The sequence below is a fragment of the Grampus griseus genome (assembly GCF_964374135.1).
Source record: "Grampus griseus genome assembly, chromosome: X".
Classification (NCBI taxonomy): Eukaryota; Metazoa; Chordata; class Mammalia; order Artiodactyla; family Delphinidae; genus Grampus; species Grampus griseus.
The window spans coordinates 31,761,486-31,783,066 of NC_138999.1; the positions used below are offsets into that span (position 1 = coordinate 31,761,486).

Consider the following 21,581-nt stretch of genomic DNA (forward strand, 5'->3'; position numbering starts at 1 on the left):
AAACAAACAACCCAACCCAAAAATGGGCAGAAGACCTAAATAGACATTTCTCCAAAGAAGATATACAGATTGCCAAGAAACACATGAAAGAATGCTCAACATCATTAATTATTAGAGAAATGCAAATCAAAACTACAATGAGATATCGTCTCACACCAGTCAGAATGGCCATCATCAAGTGTCTTTTTAAGGGACTGCTAAGGACAGAATTTTCCTCCTGTATTTGTTACAGTAGTCCCAAGAACTGTTGACCTGTAACTTTGAAATTGCAAACTGTATTAAGAGCAGCTACATTTATTTAGATATTTTTTTAGAAATGTGCAATTACTCTCTTAAAGTTATGAGCTATGTTTGTCATGAGTGATTAATTTTATACAACAATCAGATGATAATTAATTTACACTGGCCTCACTGATTTAGCTCTTATCAACCATGTCCACATAAAAGTACTATACAGATTCTCTTCCACTTAGCAAAAGGCATGTTTTTAACTTGATAATATGACTTTTCAAGTAAAATGCAGAGACTCTATTATGATAGCTTTAAGACACGATACAGAATGTCAGTTTACGATTTTGTACAACCCAATTCTGTCCCTCTCCCTTAGGTGCTAGTATCAACATATTCAAGTTACAGGTAAGGGGGATATGTGTAGTTTGAAAAAATTATGTGTAGTTTGAAAAAAATTCCTAGTTGCCTCACCCCCTGTCCCTTGCAGATAATCATCTCTGTTTTTTGTACCAGTGGGTTTTCTTATGATTGGAATTATGACATCCATAGAGACGATTCCCCACAAGGGGTTCAATGCTTCTGAAACTAAATTTAGCTTCTCGTTTCCTATCTTGATTCTAACACAGCCATTCCCATAAAGGCTTCAATAATTAAGCAGAAACAGATGCAAATCTCAACTACATACAGTATTTACTTTGAAAAATATGTCATTTGAATGCAGTGGAAATTTCATCTCCCACTAAACACTCTAAAATTCTTAAATACTGCTTCTCTGTATGGAATGCTGCTTCCTATACATTTCCATATCCTGTCCCCAAAACAAATAGACACATTAAAGTAGACATGTTGATTTTGCTACAACAAAGAATGGTTATTGATAGGAACAACAGTTGCCGATTTTGTCAACAGGATGAGAACTAGCAATTCAGGAGGTCAGAGATTTATTTTTACACGTGGAAAAAAAAAAAGATCTTGTAAGGGTGTGGGTCAGTCAGTTATTTTACATTAATAAGGTTTGCTGAGTAATCATTAAATGTGACTCAGGCTTGTTACAGCCAAGCTATTTTTCAGAGTTCTGTGGCAGAAATTATAATCAGTTACTTCTGAAAGGTGGTCTGGTTTCTGTTAGGATTGCTTAGAGGTGGCTGTCAGTTCTGTGAATCCAAGGATCGCGTTTACCTTTACACACTAGAGACAGACTTTAGAAATTAGCTCAGCTGTGGACCAGGTCAAGTCATGGTTCTCTGGAGCTCTCTTCCATGATCTATGTGCAACAAACTTCTTGATTTGCAAGTTGGGCTCCTTAGATGGACATGGAGCATAAATATAATAAATGCTTGTGCTTCTCTTCTACATGCCAGTCTTGAATTTAAGATATTTTTCACATGTACCTAACAAAACCCTGCTATAATTAACTTTCCTCTGGTAACCTACTGGGTAAGAAAATACAGTTAACCATATTGTCTATAATAACCCAAGACTAATGAAGAACTCTCTCTTGTATTAAACTTTACCAGGGAATTCCCTGGTGGTCCAGTAGTTAGGACTCCACATTTTCACTGCTGAGGGCACAGGTTCAATCCCTGGTCCGGGAATTAAGATCCCGCAAGCCGTGCAATGTGGCCAAAAAATAAAATATACCAGTGTTTGAAAATCCTGCCCTAATAGACTGGGATGCAGTTTTAATATTGTTTGAACTTAATTCAAATCGTTCTTTATAAATTACAAGTCTATAGGCTTTTAATATATTTTTTATAGAGAGCATGTCATTATTTTTATTTTATAGTAAATATTGATTTTTAGTTTCCACTTGGCTATTTCTTGTTTCATAAGTCTGAATTTTAAGGATTTAAGATAGTGGAATTTAAGGATGATGGGTGCATGTATTTTTTTTTTATGTTCATTCATTTATTTACCTTTTAACAAAAGCATACTGAGTACTATTATATATCTGGTAATGCAATAGGTATTATGAACACAAAGCTAAATAACATATACCATCTTCCTCCCTCTAAATACTTGTGCATGATTAATGCTGACATAATTGATTTTCAACCTATACATATTTAATCGAATTAAAATGCATTTTAATCTTAATTTTCTTAGATATACCTGTAAAACGTGAATTTGAATATGAAATTCAATTTGAATCTGAAGCTGTGAAGGCTAATTTGGAATCCTGCATGGCTTTATATTACATTAAAAAATCTTATAATATCAAGGCTGAAAGGGTAACATTGGTCTTCAGTCTGATATTTGCACCAAAGAAACCACTGAGGTAAACCTGCTTTCACCCCTATTTTCTTTCTTTTTTTTCTTTTTTTTTTTGCAGTACGCGGGCCTCCCACTGCTGCATCCTCTCCCGTTGCGGAGCACAGGCTCCAGATGCGCAGGCTCAGCGGCCATGGCTCACGGGCCCAGCCGCTCCGCGGCATGTGGGATCTTCCCGGACCGGGGCACGAACCCGTGTCCCCTGCATTGGCAGGCGGACTCTCAACCACTGTGCCACCAGGGAAGCCTGTACATGACTCTTTTTGAATTATGGTTTTCTCAGGGTATATGCCCAGTAGCGGGATTGCTGGGTTGTATGGTAGTTCTATTTTTAGTTTTTTAAGGAACCTCCATACTGTTCTCCATAGTGGTTGTATCAATTTACATTCTGATCAACAGTGAAAGAGGGTTCCTTTTTCTCCACACCCTCTCCAGCATTTATTGTTTGTAGATGTTTTGATGATGGCCATTCTGACTGGTGTGAGGTGATACCTCATTATAGTTTTGATTTGCATTTCTCTAATGACTAGTGATGTTGAGCATCCTTTCATGTGTTTGCTGGCAATCTGTATATCTTCTTTGGAGAAATGTCTATTGAGGTTTTCTGCACATTTTTGGATTCAGTTGTCTCTGTTTTTGATATTGAGCTGCATGAGCTGCTTGTAAATTTTGGAGATTAATCCTTTGTCAGTTGCTTAATTGGCAAATCATTTCTCCCATTCTGAGGGTTGTCTTTTCGTCTTGTTTATGGTTTCCTTTGCTGTGCAAAAACTTTTAAGTTTCATTAGGTCGAATTTGTTTATTTGTATTTCCATTTCTCTAGGAAGTGGGTCAAAAAGGATCTTGCAGTGATGTATGTCATAGAGTGTTCTGCCTATGTTTTCCTCTAAGAGTTTGATAGTGTCTGGCCTTACATTTAGGACTTTACTCCATTTTGAGTTTATTTTTGTGTATGGTGTTAGGGAGTGTTCTAATTTCATTCTTTTACATGTAGCTGTCCAGCTTTTCCTAGCACCACTTATCGAAGAGGCTGTCTTTTCTCCATTGTATATTCTTGCCTCCTTTATCAAAAATAAGGTGACCATATGTGCGTGGGTTTATCTCTGGGCTTCCTATCCTGTTCCATTGATCTATATCTCTGTTTTGGTGCCACTACAATATTGTCTTGATTACTGTAGATTTGTAGTATAGTCTGAAGACAGGGAGCCTGATTCCTTCCACTCCATTTTTCTTTCTCAAGATTTCTTTGGCTATTCGGAGTCTTTTGTGTTTCCATACAAATTGGGAAATTTTTTTGTTCTAGTTCTGTGAAAAATGCCATTGGTCGTTTGATAGGGATTGCATTGAATCTGTAGTATAGTCATTTCCACAATGTTGATTCTTCCAATCCAACAACATGGTATATCTCTCCATCTGTTTGCACCGTCTTTAATTTCTTTCATCAGTGTCTTATAATTTTCTGCATACAGGTCTTTTGTCTCCTTAGGTAGGTATGTTCCTAGGTATTTCATTCTTTTTGCTGCAATGGTAAATGGGAGTGTTTCCTTAACTTCTCTTTCAGATTTTTCATCATTAGTGTATAGGAAAGCAAGAGCTTTCTGTGCATTAATTTTGTATCCTGCTACTGTACCAAATTCATTGATTAGCTCTAGTAGTTTTCTGGTAGCATCTTTAGGATTCTCTATGTATAGTATCATGTCATCTACAAACAGTGACAGCTTTACTTCTTCTTTTCTGATTTGGATTCCTTTTATTTCTTTTTCTTCTCTGATTGCTGTGGCTAAAACTTCCAAAACTATGTTGAATAATAGTGGTGAGAGCAGACAACCTTGTCTTTTTCCTGATCTTAGAGGAAATGATTTGAGTTTTTCACCATTGAGAACGATGTTGGCTGTGGGTTTGTCATATATGGCCTTTATTATATTGAGGTAAGTTCTCTCTATGCCTACTTTCTGGAAGGTTTTTATCATAAATGGGTGTTGAATTTTGTCGGAAACTTTTTCTGCATCTATTGAGATAACCATATGGCTTTATCCTTCAATTTGTTAATATGGTGTATCACGTTGATTGATTTGCATATATCGAAGGATCCTTGTATTCCTGGGATAAACCTCACTTGATCATGGTGTATGATCCTTTTAATGTGCTGTTGGATTCTGTTTGCTAGTATTTTGTTGAGGATTTTTGCATCTATGTTCATCAGTGATACTGGCCTGTAGTTTTCTTTCTTTGTGACATCTTTGTCTGGTTTTGGTATCAGGGTGATGGTGGCCTTGTAGAATGAGTTTGGGCGTGTTCCTCCCTCTGCTATATTTTGGAAGAGTTTGGAAAGGATAGATGTTAGCTCTTCTCTAAATGTTTGACAGAATTCACCTGTGGAGCCATCTGTTCCTGGGCTTTTGTTTGTTGGAAAATTTTTAATCACAGTCTCAATTTCAGTGCTTGCGATTGGTCTGTTTATGTTTTCTGTTTCTTTCTGGTTCAGTCTTGGAAGGTTGTGCTTTTCTAAGAATGTGTCCATTTCTTCCAGGTTGTCCATTTTATTGGCATATAGTTGCTTGTCGTAATCTCTCACGATCCTTTTTATCTCTGCAGTGTCAGTTGTTACTTCTCCCTTTTCATTTCTAATTCTATTGATTTGAGTCTTCTCCCTTTTTTTACGGATGAGTCTGGCTAATGGTTTATCAATTGTGTGTATCTTCTCAAAGAACCAGCTTTTAGTTCTATTGATCTTTACTATTGTTTCCTTCATTCCTTTTTCATTTATTTCTGATCTGATCTTTATGATTTCTTTCCTTCTACTAACTTTGGGGTTTTTTTGTTCTTCCTTCTCTGATTGCTTTAGGTGTAAGGTTCGATTGTTTATTTGAGATGTTTCTTGTTTCCTGAGGTAGGATTGTATTGCTATAAACTTCCCTCTTAGAAGTGCTTTGGCTGCATCCCATAGGGTTGGGTCATTGTGTTTTCATTGTCATTTGCTTCTAGGTATTTTTTGATTTCCTCTTTGATTTCTTCAGTGATCTCTTGATAACTTAGTAATGTATTGTTTAGCCTCCACAATATCTAGTCTCATAGCACTGTGGTCCAAAAAGATACTTAGTATGATTTCAATTTTCTTAAATTTACTAAGGATTGATTTGTGACCCAAGATATGATCTATCCTGGAGAATGTTCCATGAGCACTTGAGAAGAAAGTGTATTCTGTGGTTTTTGCATGGAATGTCCTGTAAATATGAATTAAGTCCATCTTGTTTAATGTGTCATTTAAAGCTTGTGTCTCCTTATTTATTTTCATTTTGGATGATCTGTCCATTGGTGAAAGTGGGGTGTTAAAGTCCCCTACTATGGTTGTGTTTCTGTCGATTTCCCCTTTTATGGCTGTTATCATTTGCCTTATGTATTGAGGTACTCCTATGTTGGGTGCATAAATATTTACAATTGTTATATCTTCTTCTTGGATTGATCCCTTGATCATTATGTAGTGTCCTTCTTTGTCTCTTCTAATAGTGTTTATTTTAAAGTCAATTTTGTCTGATATGAGAATTGCTACCCCAGCTATCTTTTCATATCCACTTGCAAGGAATGTCTTTTTCCATTCCCTCATTTTCAGTCTGTATGTGTCCCTAGGTCTAAAGTGGTTCTCTTGTAGACAGCATATATACGGGTCTTGTTTTTGTATCCACTCAGCCAGTCTGTGTCTTTTGGTTGGAGCATTTAATCCATTTACATTTAAGGTAGTTATCGATATGTATGTTACTATTACCATTTTCTTAATATTTTTGCATTTGTTACTGTAGGTCTTTTCCTTCTCTTGTGTATCCTGCTTAGGGAAGTTCCTTAACATTTGTTGTAAAGCTGGTTTGGTGGTACTGAATTCTTTTAGCTTTTGCTTGTCTGTAAAGGTTTTAATTTTTCCATCGAATCTGAATGAGATCCACGCTGGGTAGAGTAACCTTGGATGTAGGTTTTTTCCTTTCATCACTTTAAATATGTTTGCCACTCCCTTCTGTTTTGCAGAATTACTGCTGAAAGATCAGCTGTTAACCTTATGAGGATTCCCTTGTGTTTTTTGTTGTTTATGCCTTACTGCTTTTAATATTTTTTCTTTGTGTTTAATTTTTGATAGTTTGATTAATATGTGTCTTGGAATGTTTCTCCTTGGATTTATCCTGTATGGGACTCTCTGTGCTTCCTGGACTTAATTGACTATTTCCTTTCCCATATTAGGGAAGTTTTCAACTATAATCTCTTCAAATATTTTCTCAGTCCCTTTCTTTTTCTCTTGTTTTGGGACCCATATAATTGGAATGTTGGTGCATTTAATGTTGTCCCAGAGGTCTGTGAGACTATCCTCAATTATTTTCATTATTTTTTCTTTTTTCTGCTCTCCAGTAGTTATTACCACTCTTTTGTCTTCCAGGTCACTTATCCATTCTTCTGCCTCAGTTATTCTGCCATTAATTCCTTGTAGAGAGTTTTTAATTTCATTTATTGTGTTGTTCATCATTGTTTGTTTGCTGTTTAGTTCTTCTAGGTCCTTGTTAAACGTTTCTTGTATTTTCTCTATTCTATTTCCAAGATTTTGGATCATCTTTACTATCATTACTCTGAATTCTTTTTCAGGTAGACTGCCTATTTCCTCTTCATTTGTTAGGTCTGGTGGGTTTTTGCCTTGCTACTTTATCTGCTGTATGCTTCTCTGTCTTCTCATTTTGATTAACTTACTGTGTGTGGGGTCTCCTTTTCACCACCAGCTTGTTCATAGTCCCCGTTGTTTTTGGTGTCTGCTCCCAGTGGGTAAGGGTGGTTTAGTGGGTTGTGTAGGCTTCCTGGTGGAGGGGACTGGTGCCTGTATTCTGGTGGATGAGGCTGGATCTTGTCTTTCTGGTGGGCAGGACCGCATCTGGTGGTGTGTTTTGGGGTGTCTGTGACCGTATTATGATTTTAGGCAGCCTCTCTGTTAATGGATGGGCTTGTGTTCCTGTCTTGCTAGTTGTTTGGCATAGGGTGTCCAGCACTGTAGCTTGCTGGTCGTTGAGGGAAACTGGGTCTAGCGTTGAGATGGAGATCTCTGGGAGAGCGTTCACCGTTTGATATCACATGGAGCTAGGACATCTCTGGTGGACCAATGTCCTGAACTTGGGTCTCCTACCTCAGAGGCACAGGCCTGACACCCGGCCGGAGCACTAACACTCTGCCAGCCACATGGCTCAGAAGAAAAGGGAGAAAAAGAGACAGAAAGAAATAAAGAAAAAGGTAAAGTTATTAAAATATTTTTTTAATTATTAAAAATTTAAAAATTACAAAGTAATTAAAAAAAAGGAAAAGAAAGAAAGAAGAGATCAACCAAACCAAAAACAAATCCACCAATGATAACAAGTGCTGAAAACTATACTAAAAAAAAAACAAACAATAAACAACAGACAGAACCATTGGACAAATGGTAAAAGCAAAGCAATGCAAACAAAATGACACACAGAAGCCTACACATACACACTCACAAAAAGAGAAAAAGGAGAAAATAAACCTATATATCTATATATATATATATATATATATAAAAAAGGAAGAGAACAACCGAATCAATAAACAAATCTACCAATGATAATAAACTGTAAGTACTAAACTAAGATAAGCATAAGACTAGACAGAAATTAGATGCAGAAAGCAAACACCAAGTCTACAGTTGCTCCCAAAGTCCACCACCTCAATTTTGGGATGATTCATTGTTTATTCAGGTATTCCACAGATGCAGGGTACATGAAGTTGATTGTGGAGATTTAATCCGCTGCTCCTGAGGCTGCTGGTAGAAATTTCCCTTTCTCGTTCGCACAGCTCCTGGGGTTCAGCTTTGAATTTGGCCCCTCTTCTGCATGGAGATTGCCTGAGGGCGTCTGTTCCCTCCCCAGACAGGACAGGGTTAAAGTAGCAGCTGATTTGTTTTTCTCATCTGGCTTATTTCACTTAGCATAATGCCCTCCAGGTTCATCCATGTTGTCCCTAATGTCCCAAGACTTCCTTCTTTTTTATGGCTAAATAATATTCCATTCTGTGTATATACCAGATTTCTTTATCCATTCAACTGTAGACAGACACTTAGATTATTTCCATATCTTAGCTTTTGTGACTAATGCTACAATAACATGGGAATGTAGATATATCTTTGAGATACTGATTTCATTTCCTTTAGACATACAATCCAGAAGTAGGATTGTTGGATCATATGGTAATTCAACTTTAGCTTTTTGAGGAAACTTCGTACAGTTTTCCACAATGGCTGTTCCAATTTTAAATCCCACCAACAGTGTTCAGTAGTTTTCTTTTTTTCCACATTCATGCCAGCACTTATTTTTTGACTCTTTGAACAGGTGTGAGGTGATGGCCCACTGTGGTTTCAATTTGCATTTCCCTGATGATCAGTGATGTTGAGCACCTTTTCATATACTTGTTGGCCATTTGTCTGTCTTCTTTAGAAAAATATCTATTGAGGTCCTGTGCCCATTTTTTAATAGGATTATTTGTGGGTTTTCTTGCTATTGAGTTGTATGAGTTCCTTATGTATTTTAGATATTACCCCCCTATCAGATATATGGTATGCAAATATTTTCTCCCAGTCCAGAGGTTGCCTTTTCATTGGTTGATTTTTTTTCCTTTGCTGTGCAGAAAAATTTTAGTGTGATATAGTCCTACTTCTTTATTTTTGCTTTTGTTGCCAGTGCTTTTGATGTTATATCCAAAAATTCATTTCTAAGACTAAGGTGAAGGATCTTTTCCCTTGTTTTCCTCTGAAATTTTTACTTTTGATTTATACAGGGTTTAGGTCTTATGTTTATATCTTTAATCCATTTTGAGTTGATTTTTGTTAGTGGTATATTATAGGGGTCCAATTTTATTTTTTTGTATATGGTTATACCACTTTCCTAGCACCATTTATTAAAGAGACTATCCTTTCCCCATTGTGTATTTTCAGCAACTTTGTCGAAGATTAGTTGACTGTATATGTGTGCATTTATCCCCAGGCTCTCTGTTCTGTTCCATTGGTCTATATGTCTGTCTTTATTCCTGTATCATTCCATATTGATTACTGCAGATCTGGAATAAATTTTGAAGTTACTAAGTATGAGGCCTCTAGCTTTGTTTTTATTTCTCAAGATTGTTTTGGCCATTCAGAATCCTTTAAGATTGCATATGCATTTTACAATTTTTTTTATTATTTCTTCAAAAAATGCCATTGGGATTTTGGTGGGGATTGCATTGAATCTGTAGATTGCTTTGGATAGTATGGACGTTTTAACGATATTGATTCTTCCTGTCCATGAATATGGAGATATCTTTCCATTTATTTATGTCTTCTCTAATTCCTTTCATCCTTGTCTGTTAGTTTTCAATGTACAGATCTTAAAATTCTTGGTTAAATCTATGTCTAAGTACAGTTGACCCTTGAACAATATGGGAGTTAGGGGTACTGACCTTCCAGCAGTCAACAGTCAGCCTTCCCTATATGTGACTCCACACCAACAGATTTGAACCAATTACAGATCGTATAGTACTGTAGTATATGTATTTTTAAAAATCCATGTATAAGTGGACCTATGCAGTTCAAACTTGTGTTGTTCAGGGGTCAACTGTATTCTTTTTCATGCTATTTTAAATAAGATTTTTTTTTCATTTCTTTTTTCAAATAGTTCATTGTTAGTATATAGTAATGCAACTGATTTTTGTATGTTGATTTTGTATCCTGCAACTTTACTGAATTCATTTATTAGTTATAACAGTTTTTCCTGGAATCATTCTACAAATAAAATCATGTCATCTGCTAACAGAGATAATGATCTCAGAGGAAAAGCTTTTGTTTTTTCAACATTGAGGATGATATTAGCTGTGGACTTTGTATATGGGCCTCTATTATGTTGAACTAATTTTCTTCTATTCCTAGATTGTTGAGGGTTTTTTTTTATCATAAAAGGGTGTTGAATTTTGTCAAATTTTTTTCTGCATGTCCTGAGATGATCATGTGTTTTTTATCCTTCATTCTGTTAAAGTGGTTTATCATATTAATTGATTTTCTTATGTGGAACCTTCCTTGCATCCTATGGTTAAATCCTATTTGGACATGGTGTATGATCCTATTAATGTGCCATTGAATTCAATTTGATAGCATTTGTTGAGGATTTTTTGCATCTATATTCATCAAGGATATTGGCTGGTAGTTTTCTTTTTTTGTGGTGTCTTTCTGGCTTTGGCATCAGGATAAATTATACTTGGAAGTATTTGGAAGTATTCCCTCCTTTTCAATATTTTGGAAGAGTTTAAGATGGATTAATGTTAATTCTTCTTTAAATATTTGGTAGAATTCACCATCTGTTCCTGGGCTTTTCTTTGTTGGGAGGATTTTGATTACTGATTCAATGTGCTTAATATTTATAGATCTGTTCAGATTTTCTGTTTATTCATGATTCTGTCTCGGTAGATTACATTTTGGGGGGAATTTATTCATTTCTTCTAGGTTATACAATTTTTTGATATATAATTGTTCACAACAGTCTCTTATGATCATTTTTATTTCTGGGGCATCAATTGTAATGTGTCCTTTTTCATTTATGATTTTATATATTTGTCTTCTCTTTTTTTCTTAATTAGGTAATTTTGTTGATTTTGTTCTTTTCAAAAAACAAACTCTTAGTTTCACTCTTAGTTGATTTTTTTTCTATTGTCTCTTTGATTTATTTCTGCTCTACTCTTTATTATTTCCTTCTTTCTGCTAACTTTGGGTTGAGTTTTTCTTCTTTTTCTAGTTTCTTGAGGTATAGAGTTAGGTTGTTTATTTGAGTTCTTTCTTTCTTTTTTTTTTTTTTTTTTTTAATGTAGGCATTTATCACTATAAACTTCCCTCTTAGTACTACTTTTGCTGCATTCCACAAGCAATGTTGTGTTTTCATTTTCGTTTGTCTCAAGATATTTTCTAACATCTTTTTGACTTCTTCTTTGGTTCATTGGTAGTTGAAGATTTCATTGTTTTTTTTAAAATTAAAATTTGATTTTTTAATTTCCACATATTTGTGTATTTCCAATTTTCCTTCTGCTATTGATATCTAGTTTCATTCCACTGTGGTGGAAAAAGACAACTGGTAGGATTTCAGTCTTCTTAAATTTGTTTAGACTTGATTTGTGACCTAACATACAGTCTGTCCTTGAGAATGTTCCATGTGCCCCTGAGAGGAATGTAAATGCTGTTGCTGTTGAGTGGAATACTCTGCGTATATTTGTTAGAACCATTTGTCTATAGCATTGTTCCTGTCTTCTTTTTTCTTATTGATCTTCTTTCTCGGTTTTCTATCCATTATTGGAAATGGGATTTTGAAATCTCCTATTATTATTCTATTGCTTTCTATTTCTCCTTTCATTTCTGTTAATCTTTGGTACATATATTTAGATACTCTATTGTGGGGCATATGTATAGCTATAATATGTATAATCGTTACATCATTCTGTCAAGTTGATCTGATATAAGGTCCTTCTTTGTCTTCTCTGACAGTTTTTTATTAAGTCTGCTTTGCCTAATATAAGTAAGGCCATCCATGTTCTTTTGTTTACCATTTGCCATCTTTCTTCCCTTTAAAACTTTCAGCTTATGTGTATTTTTAAACCCAAAGTTAGTCTCTTATAGACAGCATATACTTGGATCTTGTTTTTTATCCTATCAGCTACTGTCTCTTTTGAGTGGGGAGTTTGATTTATATTTAAAGTAATTATTGATAGGGAAGGACTTAGCATTGTCATTTTGTTGTTTTCTGTATGTCTTATAGCTCTTTTGTCCATCTTTTCTTCTTTTGCTGTCTTCCTTTATGTTGTATTGATTTTTTTCCTAGTGACATGCTTTGATTCCTTTCTCATTTTCTTTTGGGTATCTTCTGTAGGTGTTTTCTTTGTGGCTACCATAGGGCTTACATAAAACACCTCATAAGTTTAACAATCCATTTTAAGCTGATAACTTGACTTCAGTTGCATACAAAAATCTGTACACTTTGTTAGTGATGTACAAATTACATATTTTATATTGTGTATCCATTAATATATTTTATAATTATAGTTATTTTTATACTTTTGTTTTTTAACTTTTATGCCACAATTAAAAGTGATTTATGTACCACTGTTACACTATTGAGTTTTGTATATTTTTCTATATATTTACCTTTACCAGTGAACTTTATACTTTCGAATGCTTTTGTGTGGCTGTTTGGCATCTTTTCATTTCAACTTGAAGGACTCCCTTTAGCATGCCTTGTAAGGCAGGTCTAATGGTGATTAGCTCCCTCAGCTTTTCTTTGTCAGGGAAAGTATCTACTTCATTTTTGAAGGATGTTTTTTCTGGTTATAGTGTTTCTGTTTAGCAGTTTGTTTTTTATCACTTTAAATATATCATCCCTCTCATTTCAGGCTTACAAGGTTTCTGCTGAGAAATCTGCTGAGAGTCTTACAAGGATTCCCTTGTATGTGATAAGTTATTTTTCTCTTGCTATTTCCAAATTCTCTTTCTGGCTTTGTTGACATTTTGATTATGCATCTCATTGTGGAGTTATTTGGTTTCATCCTGTTTAGAGCCTTTTGAACTTAATGAATCTGATGTCCATTTCCTTCCCCAGATTTGGGAAGTTTTTGGCCATTATTTCTTTAAATAAGCTTTCTGCCTCTATTTTTCTCTTTTCCTTTTGAGACTCATAATGTGTATATTGGTCCTCTTGATATTGTTGTGTAAGTCCCTTAGATTTTCTTCACTCTATTTTATTTATTTTTCTTTTTGCTCCTCTGACTGGATAATTTCACATGACTTTTCTTCAAATTCTCTGATTACTTTTGCTTGATCAAATCTGTTGACCCTCTAGTGAATTTTTCATTTCAGTGAATTTTTCAGCTACATTCCTCAGCTCCAAAATTTGTTTGGTCTTTTTTTATATTTTCTATCTCTTTGTTGAAATTCTCACTTTGTTCATGCATTGTTTTCCTGATATTGTTGAACATCTTCATGACAGTTATTTTGAATAATTTGTCAAGTAATTCCTGTACCTCCATTTCTTTATGGTGTGTTTCTGGAGACTTATTTTGTTTCTTTAACAGGGTAATTTTTTTCATTTTCTTTTTAACTTTGTGTTGGTATCTACACATTTGAAAAAATAGCTACCTCTCCCATTCTTTACAGACTGGCTTTATACAGGGAAAGATCTTCACCAAGCAGTGCAACTAGAGACTCTGGGGGCCTCTCAGATCTTTTCTGTGAATATGTCTTTCTGATCTTGTGTGTGAAGATCACTAATTAGAGGGGCTTGCCAGCTTCTATTTTCTCAGGAGTTTGTAATCTCTTGCTCCCTCTGGTGTCTGTCTTCTGTAGTGTGAGTACTCTGAAATAGCACACTGCCCAGATCTTTTTTTCAGCAGCCTCTAGGCATCTAGAGTTTGTCGTGTTCTCTCAGTTCCATAAGACAAGCAAGACAGAAATCAGAACCTTAAGCAGCCCACTGAAAAGCCAGAAATTTGGATGCATGTTCCTCTCTTCTTTTTCTGCACTTATGGAGAGCCTTCTGAGCTATATCAGTTTCTGTCTGCCATACCATGAGACCTCTGTAGAACCAGTACCCTGCCCAGCTCTTTTTTGTTCTCAGAAACTACCGTGCTTCTGGAGTGTGTCAGGTCTCATCAATACTTCAAGATAGGCAAGACGGAAGCCAGTCCCCCAGCAGCCCCACACCTCCAATATCCAGATGTTGGACGTCTGGTCCACTCTTCTCTTTTCTTCACCTGGGAGAAGTGAGACCTGAGAATTCCCTCCTAATCCTGTGGTACTGTGCTCAGGAGGGAGAGCTTGTGGTGACTGCATCCACAGATTTTCCTAATAGCTTCAGAGCAGCTGATTTTGCACTCACCTGGAGGGCAGAAGCCTCTTAACTGGTTTCAGAATTTCTCACAATGGAAATTGGCCTGCATATTTTTGAATCAGTGTCTCCATGGAACTGATCTGGGGCTTCCTATTCTGCCATCTTCCTGACATCACCCCTCTGGATATTCTGTTTTATACATCTCTTATTTATCGGATCATGCATCATTGCCTAGCACTGGTAATAAAATGTTTTAAAACGATAACAATCATAATGACTATATTAATATTAATTAGTCCTTGTCAGGTACTTTCCATGTGCCAAGAAAGATAATAATCTTTATGGGTATTATTAATTTAACAGAATGAAAACTGAGGTTCAAAAAGACTAAGCAAGTTGCCTGAAGTCATGCTCCCAGGTAGAGCTAAGATTCCAGTCTAAGCCATCTGTATCCATAGTCCACTTTCTCAGACCACCTACAATGATACTCAATACACATTTACTGAAAGGATCAGTGAGTTCCAACCTGAATCTCCCATCTGCTCTTCTATGTTTCACTGTTGGATCTTTTCTAGGAAACTGTTTTTTACCTTCTGCCTGTATCTCCCCTGTCAGTTTGGATTTTAAAATCCTCACAACCTCCCATGTACTGTGCCTCTCTCCTGCTTTCTTCTACCAAGAAGTTCCTCAAATTCTTTCACAGTCTTCATCTCAAATGTAATCTACCTTGACTTCAAGATGGTCACTTGAATCTTAAGTGTCACTCAGTTCACTTCAGATCATAGCAGCTCATCTTCAGGCCCAAGAATCTTTAATGAACCTGTAAAGTACTTATGTCTTACTTAGCAGGTGGAAAACTGAAGGAGAGTGAGCAAATGTCACATTGGAATAATAGTAAAAACAAAGGCTTTATGATAGCTGCTGTGGTCAGGCATTTTAGATATTAATTTATTTAAAAATAATTGAATTTTCATTTGTTATTCAGTTATTATAGGGACAGCATTTTATTCTTTGTACACTATAAATATAAAATGTGATTGAAAATATCTTTAAGATTCCATTTTTGTCACCCTGCAAAGAATGACACTTTTCGGTAATTTAAAAAATGCCTCCTCACTATTATTCTGTAAGCATTCCATAAAGTAACAAGTATCAGACTCACAGCTGCATAACAGCATTAATGTTTAACTGTAGTCCTATGCAACAGGATATAAACCAAGCCCTACCCATCAAGTTCTCATAAAGAGAACAGGGTAATGATACAATTTTAAAGATTGATATTATATTTTTGTTCCAGAAATCCCGAGCCATTCACGGCATACTTCCTACCTGGCAGTGATCCTGAGTTTTTTGTAAAACCTCAGGTTGGAGAACTTCTTCCTTTTGACACTGAAGGAACTCTAATCGTTGTGGGTTTTAAACCCAAAATGTACAGCAGGAAATACAAAGCAACGTTAGCAATACAGGTGAGTTCTACAAAGGCAGTAGTCAAGAATGTTTGATGTCACAAAAGTCATTAAATGACTTTGGGAGAAAAGGTTTCACCCAATGATCACAGATAAAGAATAGCAACATTATCTTGTAAAAGTCAACATATTTCAACTGCTCTGTATTGTTTTAACTTCCTTTTGGTCAATAAAGAAATTTTAAATGTGAAGTATAGCCAAAAATATTGTTATCACCAGTGAAAATAGGAAATTATTTCTCTTCCATATTAAGGAATTGTGGAAGAGATAAATAATGACTGTAAAGTGATTTGTATAGTCACATATTATTTTCTGTAATAACCTATTCAAAGACTTTAGGTGATTTGTGATAGAGATTTTGAAACCTTTGATTAAGGGATAAGATGTTGTCAAAATGTTAAAGCCTAAAATGAAGAAAATTAAATAGAAGATAAATTTTATCTTGAATTGAAAAAAAAAAACGATGTGAAATGGGCCATTAATGTAAAATAATGTTAAAGTGATCATTTTATTAAAAGTTAAGGTAAATACAATTCTGAAAATTTATCCAGTAAGCAACACTTCTCCATAAAATTTCCCACATATATGCCACTAGGAACATTTTGGCTAAAGATAACTTTCAAGTTATTTCTGAAAAGATGCCTATTGCCACTGTCTGTTTTCAGTAGCACAGGCACAAGGGACTTGTAGTCTTGTTTTGAGACACAACTACTGATCCCAAAGTGTCTACTAGACTTCTGAATCAGACATTAATTAAGCAGCACCATTGGCAGAAAAATGTGTTGTTACTGTTTTAATGAATAGAGAAAAATGTTGGATATTGCTTGAGAAAATTATTTTTATTTTTCATCTTAGAGTCCTTACAACCCAGGTAATAAAAATATAAAGCCTCTGGAGACTTGCTGCACATAACCCACTCCTGTGTTAGTATTTGATTTTAAATGATCATGTTGATGTATTTCCTTCTTTTTTTTTTTTTTTTTACATCTTTATTGGAGTATAATTGCTTTACAATGGTGTCTCAGTTTCTGCTTTATAACAAAGTGAATCAGTCACATATATACATATGTTCCCATATCTCTTCCCTCTTGCGTCTCCCTCCCTCCCACCCTCCCTATCCCACCCCTCCAGGTGGTCACAAAGCACCGAGCTGATCTCCCTGTGCTATGCGGCTGCTTCCCACTAGCTATCTATTTTACGTTTGGTAGTGTATATATGTCCATGCCACTCTCTCACTTTGTCACAGCTTACCCTTCCCCCTCCCCATATCCTCAAGTCCATTCTCTAGTAGGTCTGTGTCTTTATTCCTGTCTTACCCCTAGGTTCTTCAAGACATGTTTTTTTTCTTAAATTCCATATATATGTGTTAGCATACGGTATTTGTCTTTCTCTTTCTGACTTACTTCACTCTGTATGAAAGACTCTAGGTCCATCCACCTCACTACGAATAACTCAGTTTCGTTCCTTTAAGAAAAAGAAATCTTAACCTCTACTTTACACCATAACCAAAAATTAACTCCAGATAAATTGTGGACCTCAATGTGAAAAATAAAACAAACAATGCAATCAAAAAATAGGCAGAAGATCTAAATAGACATTTTCCCAAAGAAGGCATACAGATGGCCAACGACACATAGAGAGATGCCCAATATCAGTAATTATTAGAGAAATGTAAATCAAAACCACAGTGAGATACCACCTCAAACCACTCAGAATGGCCATCATCAAATGTCTGCAAATATTAAGTGCTGGAGGCATTGTGAAGGAAAGGAAACCCTCATACACTGTTGGTGGAAATGTAAATGTAAATTGGTGCAGCCACTATGGAGAACAATAGGGAGATTCCTTAAAAAACTAAAAAAAGAGTTTCCATATAAGTCAGTAATCCCACTCCTGCGCATATATCTGGAAAAGATGAAAACTCTAATTTGAAAAGATACATGCACCCCAATGTTCATAGTAGCACTAGTTACAATAGCCAAGACAAGGAAACAAGCCAAGTGCCCATCTACAGATGATTGGCTTAAGAGTATGTGGTATACATATATAATGTGTATGTGTGTGTATATATATATATATATATATATATATATATATATATATATATATATAAAATGAAATATTACTCAGCCATAAAAAAGAATGAAATATTGCCATTTGCAGCAACATGGATGTTCCTAGAGAATATTTTACTTTGTGAAGTAAGTCAGAGAAAGACATACCACATGGTATAACTTATATGTGAAATCTAAAAAATAGTACAAATGCATCTACATACAAAGCAGAAGTGGACAGATACAAACTACTATACATAAAACATAAGCAACAAGGATTTATTGTAGAGCACAGGAAATTATATTCAATATCTTATAATAACCTATAATGGAATATATTCAGAAAACAATCACTGAATCACTATGCTGTATACCTGAAACTATCACTATAGTGATAGTTTTGTATCATAGATAGTATTGTAAATCAACTATACTTCAATTTAAAAAAATCAAAGGGCACCACATCAATTCAGAGACTAGAGCAGTTACATGAGGAGTAGGGGGAGTAACCAGATAAAGAGCTAACAGTGTCCACAAACTTCTTTCTTATCTCTAGAGAACACAGAACATGCTGTTGATTTTTGTAGCTTCATATTTAAAAAGAAGTCTGAAAAAGTATTAAAAGATTTTACTTGGAGTTTCTTACTTGAGGATCTCAATTTGCTCATTAGTATGTGAATTTTCTGAAGAACGGAATCTAAGAGTTTTCTGAGATTCTGAAAGTTCCATATGGAGCTGACACTGTACATTTTAAAAAATACATATGCTGATTTGGAATTTGTGAATGTTGGCCAAGTATCTATCAATTCACTTATGTGTTTATGCCCTTACTTAATAAACACATGCTGAGTACTACTCCAAGCTAGGTTCTGTACTGAGCCTTGAGATAAAAAAACAAATGAGCACTGGTCACACCTTCCTGCAAGTGCTCCCTGACTGGTGGGGAAGACAGGTGTAAATAGGTAGTTTCCAGACCACATGGAAAATGCTGTGATTGAGACCTTGGTGTAGAAAGACAGAGGTGGGGACCTGGCTGGGGAGTAAGAAAAGGCTTCACAGAAGACATTACATTTGACCAGGATATTAATGGAGTTGTTGTCTTCTGGGTATAGAAGGAGAGTGTGGCCTCTCAGACTGGGAGGAGGGACATGTGCCAAAGCCTAAAAATGTGACAGTACATAGCATGTCCAGGAGTAAGCAATGGTTGGAGCTCAGGATTAATGGGCTGCGGATTAACAGAAAATGTGGGAACAAATGTTGGTGGGAACACATTCTCAGCTAAGGGACTACATAGAGTAAAGGGGTAGGAAGATGGATAAATAAAGGACATTTATATTGAAATGGCCAGTTAGCAGGTGAATATATGCATATGGAACTCAGAACATGGGTTTGATTCTGATAATTTTGTGACTTATTGGTATGAGTCAAAAGGAAAGCATGATAATGTTTATAGTAAGCTTATAAAAGCAGTGGTTCTCAAATCCTAGTATGCATTAGAATTGTCTTAGTTGATTGCTAAAAATGCAGTTACAAGGTTCACTCTCCTCCATTCTGATTCATTATTTGGGGCTAAATGCAAGAATCTACATTTTAACGTGTGTTTAGGTGCTTCTAATGTTCACACGTTAAGGCAAAATATACAGTAAGAGAAGAGGGCCATGGTTATGACTCTGAAAAACAAACATTTAAAAAGTAGCAAGCAGAGAGAAGAGGCAGTGGTGTAAACTAAGAAGAAGTTGGTTAAAGAGAGGAATATCTAGATCCTGATCCTGATGTTGGGTACAGCAGTCCCGGGTCTTGTCCCCACTGAGCCAAACAACGACATAGCAAGGATAGTTCCTGGAGAACAGACTGGGCAACATGGGGTATTTACCCTGGGAAGGAAAGAGTTAAGCTGGGATTGTGAGGAGCCTCCTTGTAAACAAAACACATGGTTCAAACATACAATCAGGAAGAAAAAAAAATTGTCATTCACTTAAAATTTTTCTTGTAACCTAAATCAATATTGTAAGGGTTTGTTTGTGACAACTTCTTTTAGTCTTATTTCTAGAGATGTCTTCATTTTGCCCTTACTCTCAATTTACACTTTCTCTAGGCATAGATTTCTGGGTTCATAACTATTTTTCCCCTCAGCACTTTGCAGTTATTACCCTATCTTCTATGACTTTTCTTGTTGATGAGAAATCTGTTCTATGTCAAGTTTACCTGAAAGGTAAACTGACTTTCCTTTTTAGCTTTTAAGGTTTTTTTCTTTCATTCTTGATTTCCTGAAAATTTCTCTATTATGTATCTAGCAATGGGTCTATTATGTTATTTTATTATTGTTGTTATTATTATTGTTATTATTCTGCTTGGTACTCAAACTGTGCTATCATTTTGAATACTTATATCTCTCTTCCATGTCAGAAAATTCTCAACTAATATCTTATCAAATATTCCTTCTCTTCCTTGCCTGCATTTTCTGTATTCTGGAAAGAGATCCCAAGAGCTTAGGGCCTGAAGCTTAAGTGTAAAGGATCTCAATCGATCTTGTGGGAATATTAACAGCTTGTACATATATTTTACCTTTTTTATCTCTTTGCTGTGTGGTAGATGAAGTGTTCAGTGCTATCTTCCAAGTCAGTAATAGTCTTTTCAGGGGTGTTCTGTTTAGAGTTTATCCTGTCTATTGATTTTATTGTTTATTTTGATGATGTTTTTTATTTCTTATATTTCGATTAGTTTTTTTATATTCACCTTTTAAATATATGTAGCTTCTCGTTTGATGTTTTCTTGTTCATTCCTTAATAAGATTTTATCTTTGAGTATCATAGCAGTGTTTACTATAAAGCATTTGTCAAAATATTCCATAAAGTTAATATCATGAGGAGATAATTCCTGTTGTGATGTTTATCTTATTGATTGTCTTTCTTAGCATTAGGTTTCTTCATGCATTTTAGAATGGTGGATCACAGGCTTATCTAAGGGGAATATGTATTTTTTTGCTTTGCATTGTTTTCTTTTTCTTTCACTTTCCGGGCTCTTTCCTCTCTGACAAGGAGTTATGAGGCTCCTTCCAGGAATGTCCTGGTGCCCTCAGTTGACAAGTAGCTCTCATAATGAAGGCTTGGGCCTCCTCCCTGGTAGGGATATGAAAGATATACAGGACTGATTAGTGAACCTCAGGCAGCTCGAGCTTCCATTGCCTGCAGCTCTGAGCAGCAGTTACCAGTATTTTTTCACCCTACTTTTAGAAATCATAGCCCCTGGATTTAAGCAGTGAAGCCAACTCCTTTTCTCCATTTCACATGGATGATCTCTAGTCCTTCTTATCCCAAAGAGGTAAATTTGCATCTCCCACTGCCTGCTTTGGAATATAGACCATCAGCTCCATTAAGCACTCCAGCTTTCTATATTGTCTTTTGTGTACGAAAATGCTTATTTTGTCTAAGTCTCTTTGATTCTGTATTTTTATATTGCTAAGTTTTTAGAGCCAAAGGGTATACATCAAAGAAGCAACAGAGTGCCTTTTTCCTAGTGTCTCTGGGTTAATTTTTAACTACAAATTTTATTAGAATGTTGGAAATATAATTAATAAAGGAAATCCAATCACTTTCAAGTAGAAATAGCTATGGAGTTTCTAGAGGTTTAATTATATAGATTATAGTCAGTTACTAAAGTTTTTTTTTTTTTTTTTTTTTTTCTCTGTT

General features: G+C 35.4%; 1 protein-coding gene across 1 annotated transcript in view; it reads left to right on the forward strand.

Annotated features, from left to right (window-relative positions):
• The window catches only part of CFAP47 (cilia and flagella associated protein 47), a gene marked incomplete at both ends in the record, with an annotated part of 513,170 nt that extends 496,420 nt beyond the window's left edge, over positions 1-16,750 (forward strand). The window contains 3 exon segments of the mRNA XM_082682021.1: positions 2,338-2,509; positions 15,670-15,838; positions 16,694-16,750. Of these exon segments, the coding sequence (XP_082538147.1) occupies positions 2,338-2,509; positions 15,670-15,838; positions 16,694-16,750 (398 nt within the window).
• Positions 16,751-21,581: the final 4,831 nt, after the last annotated feature.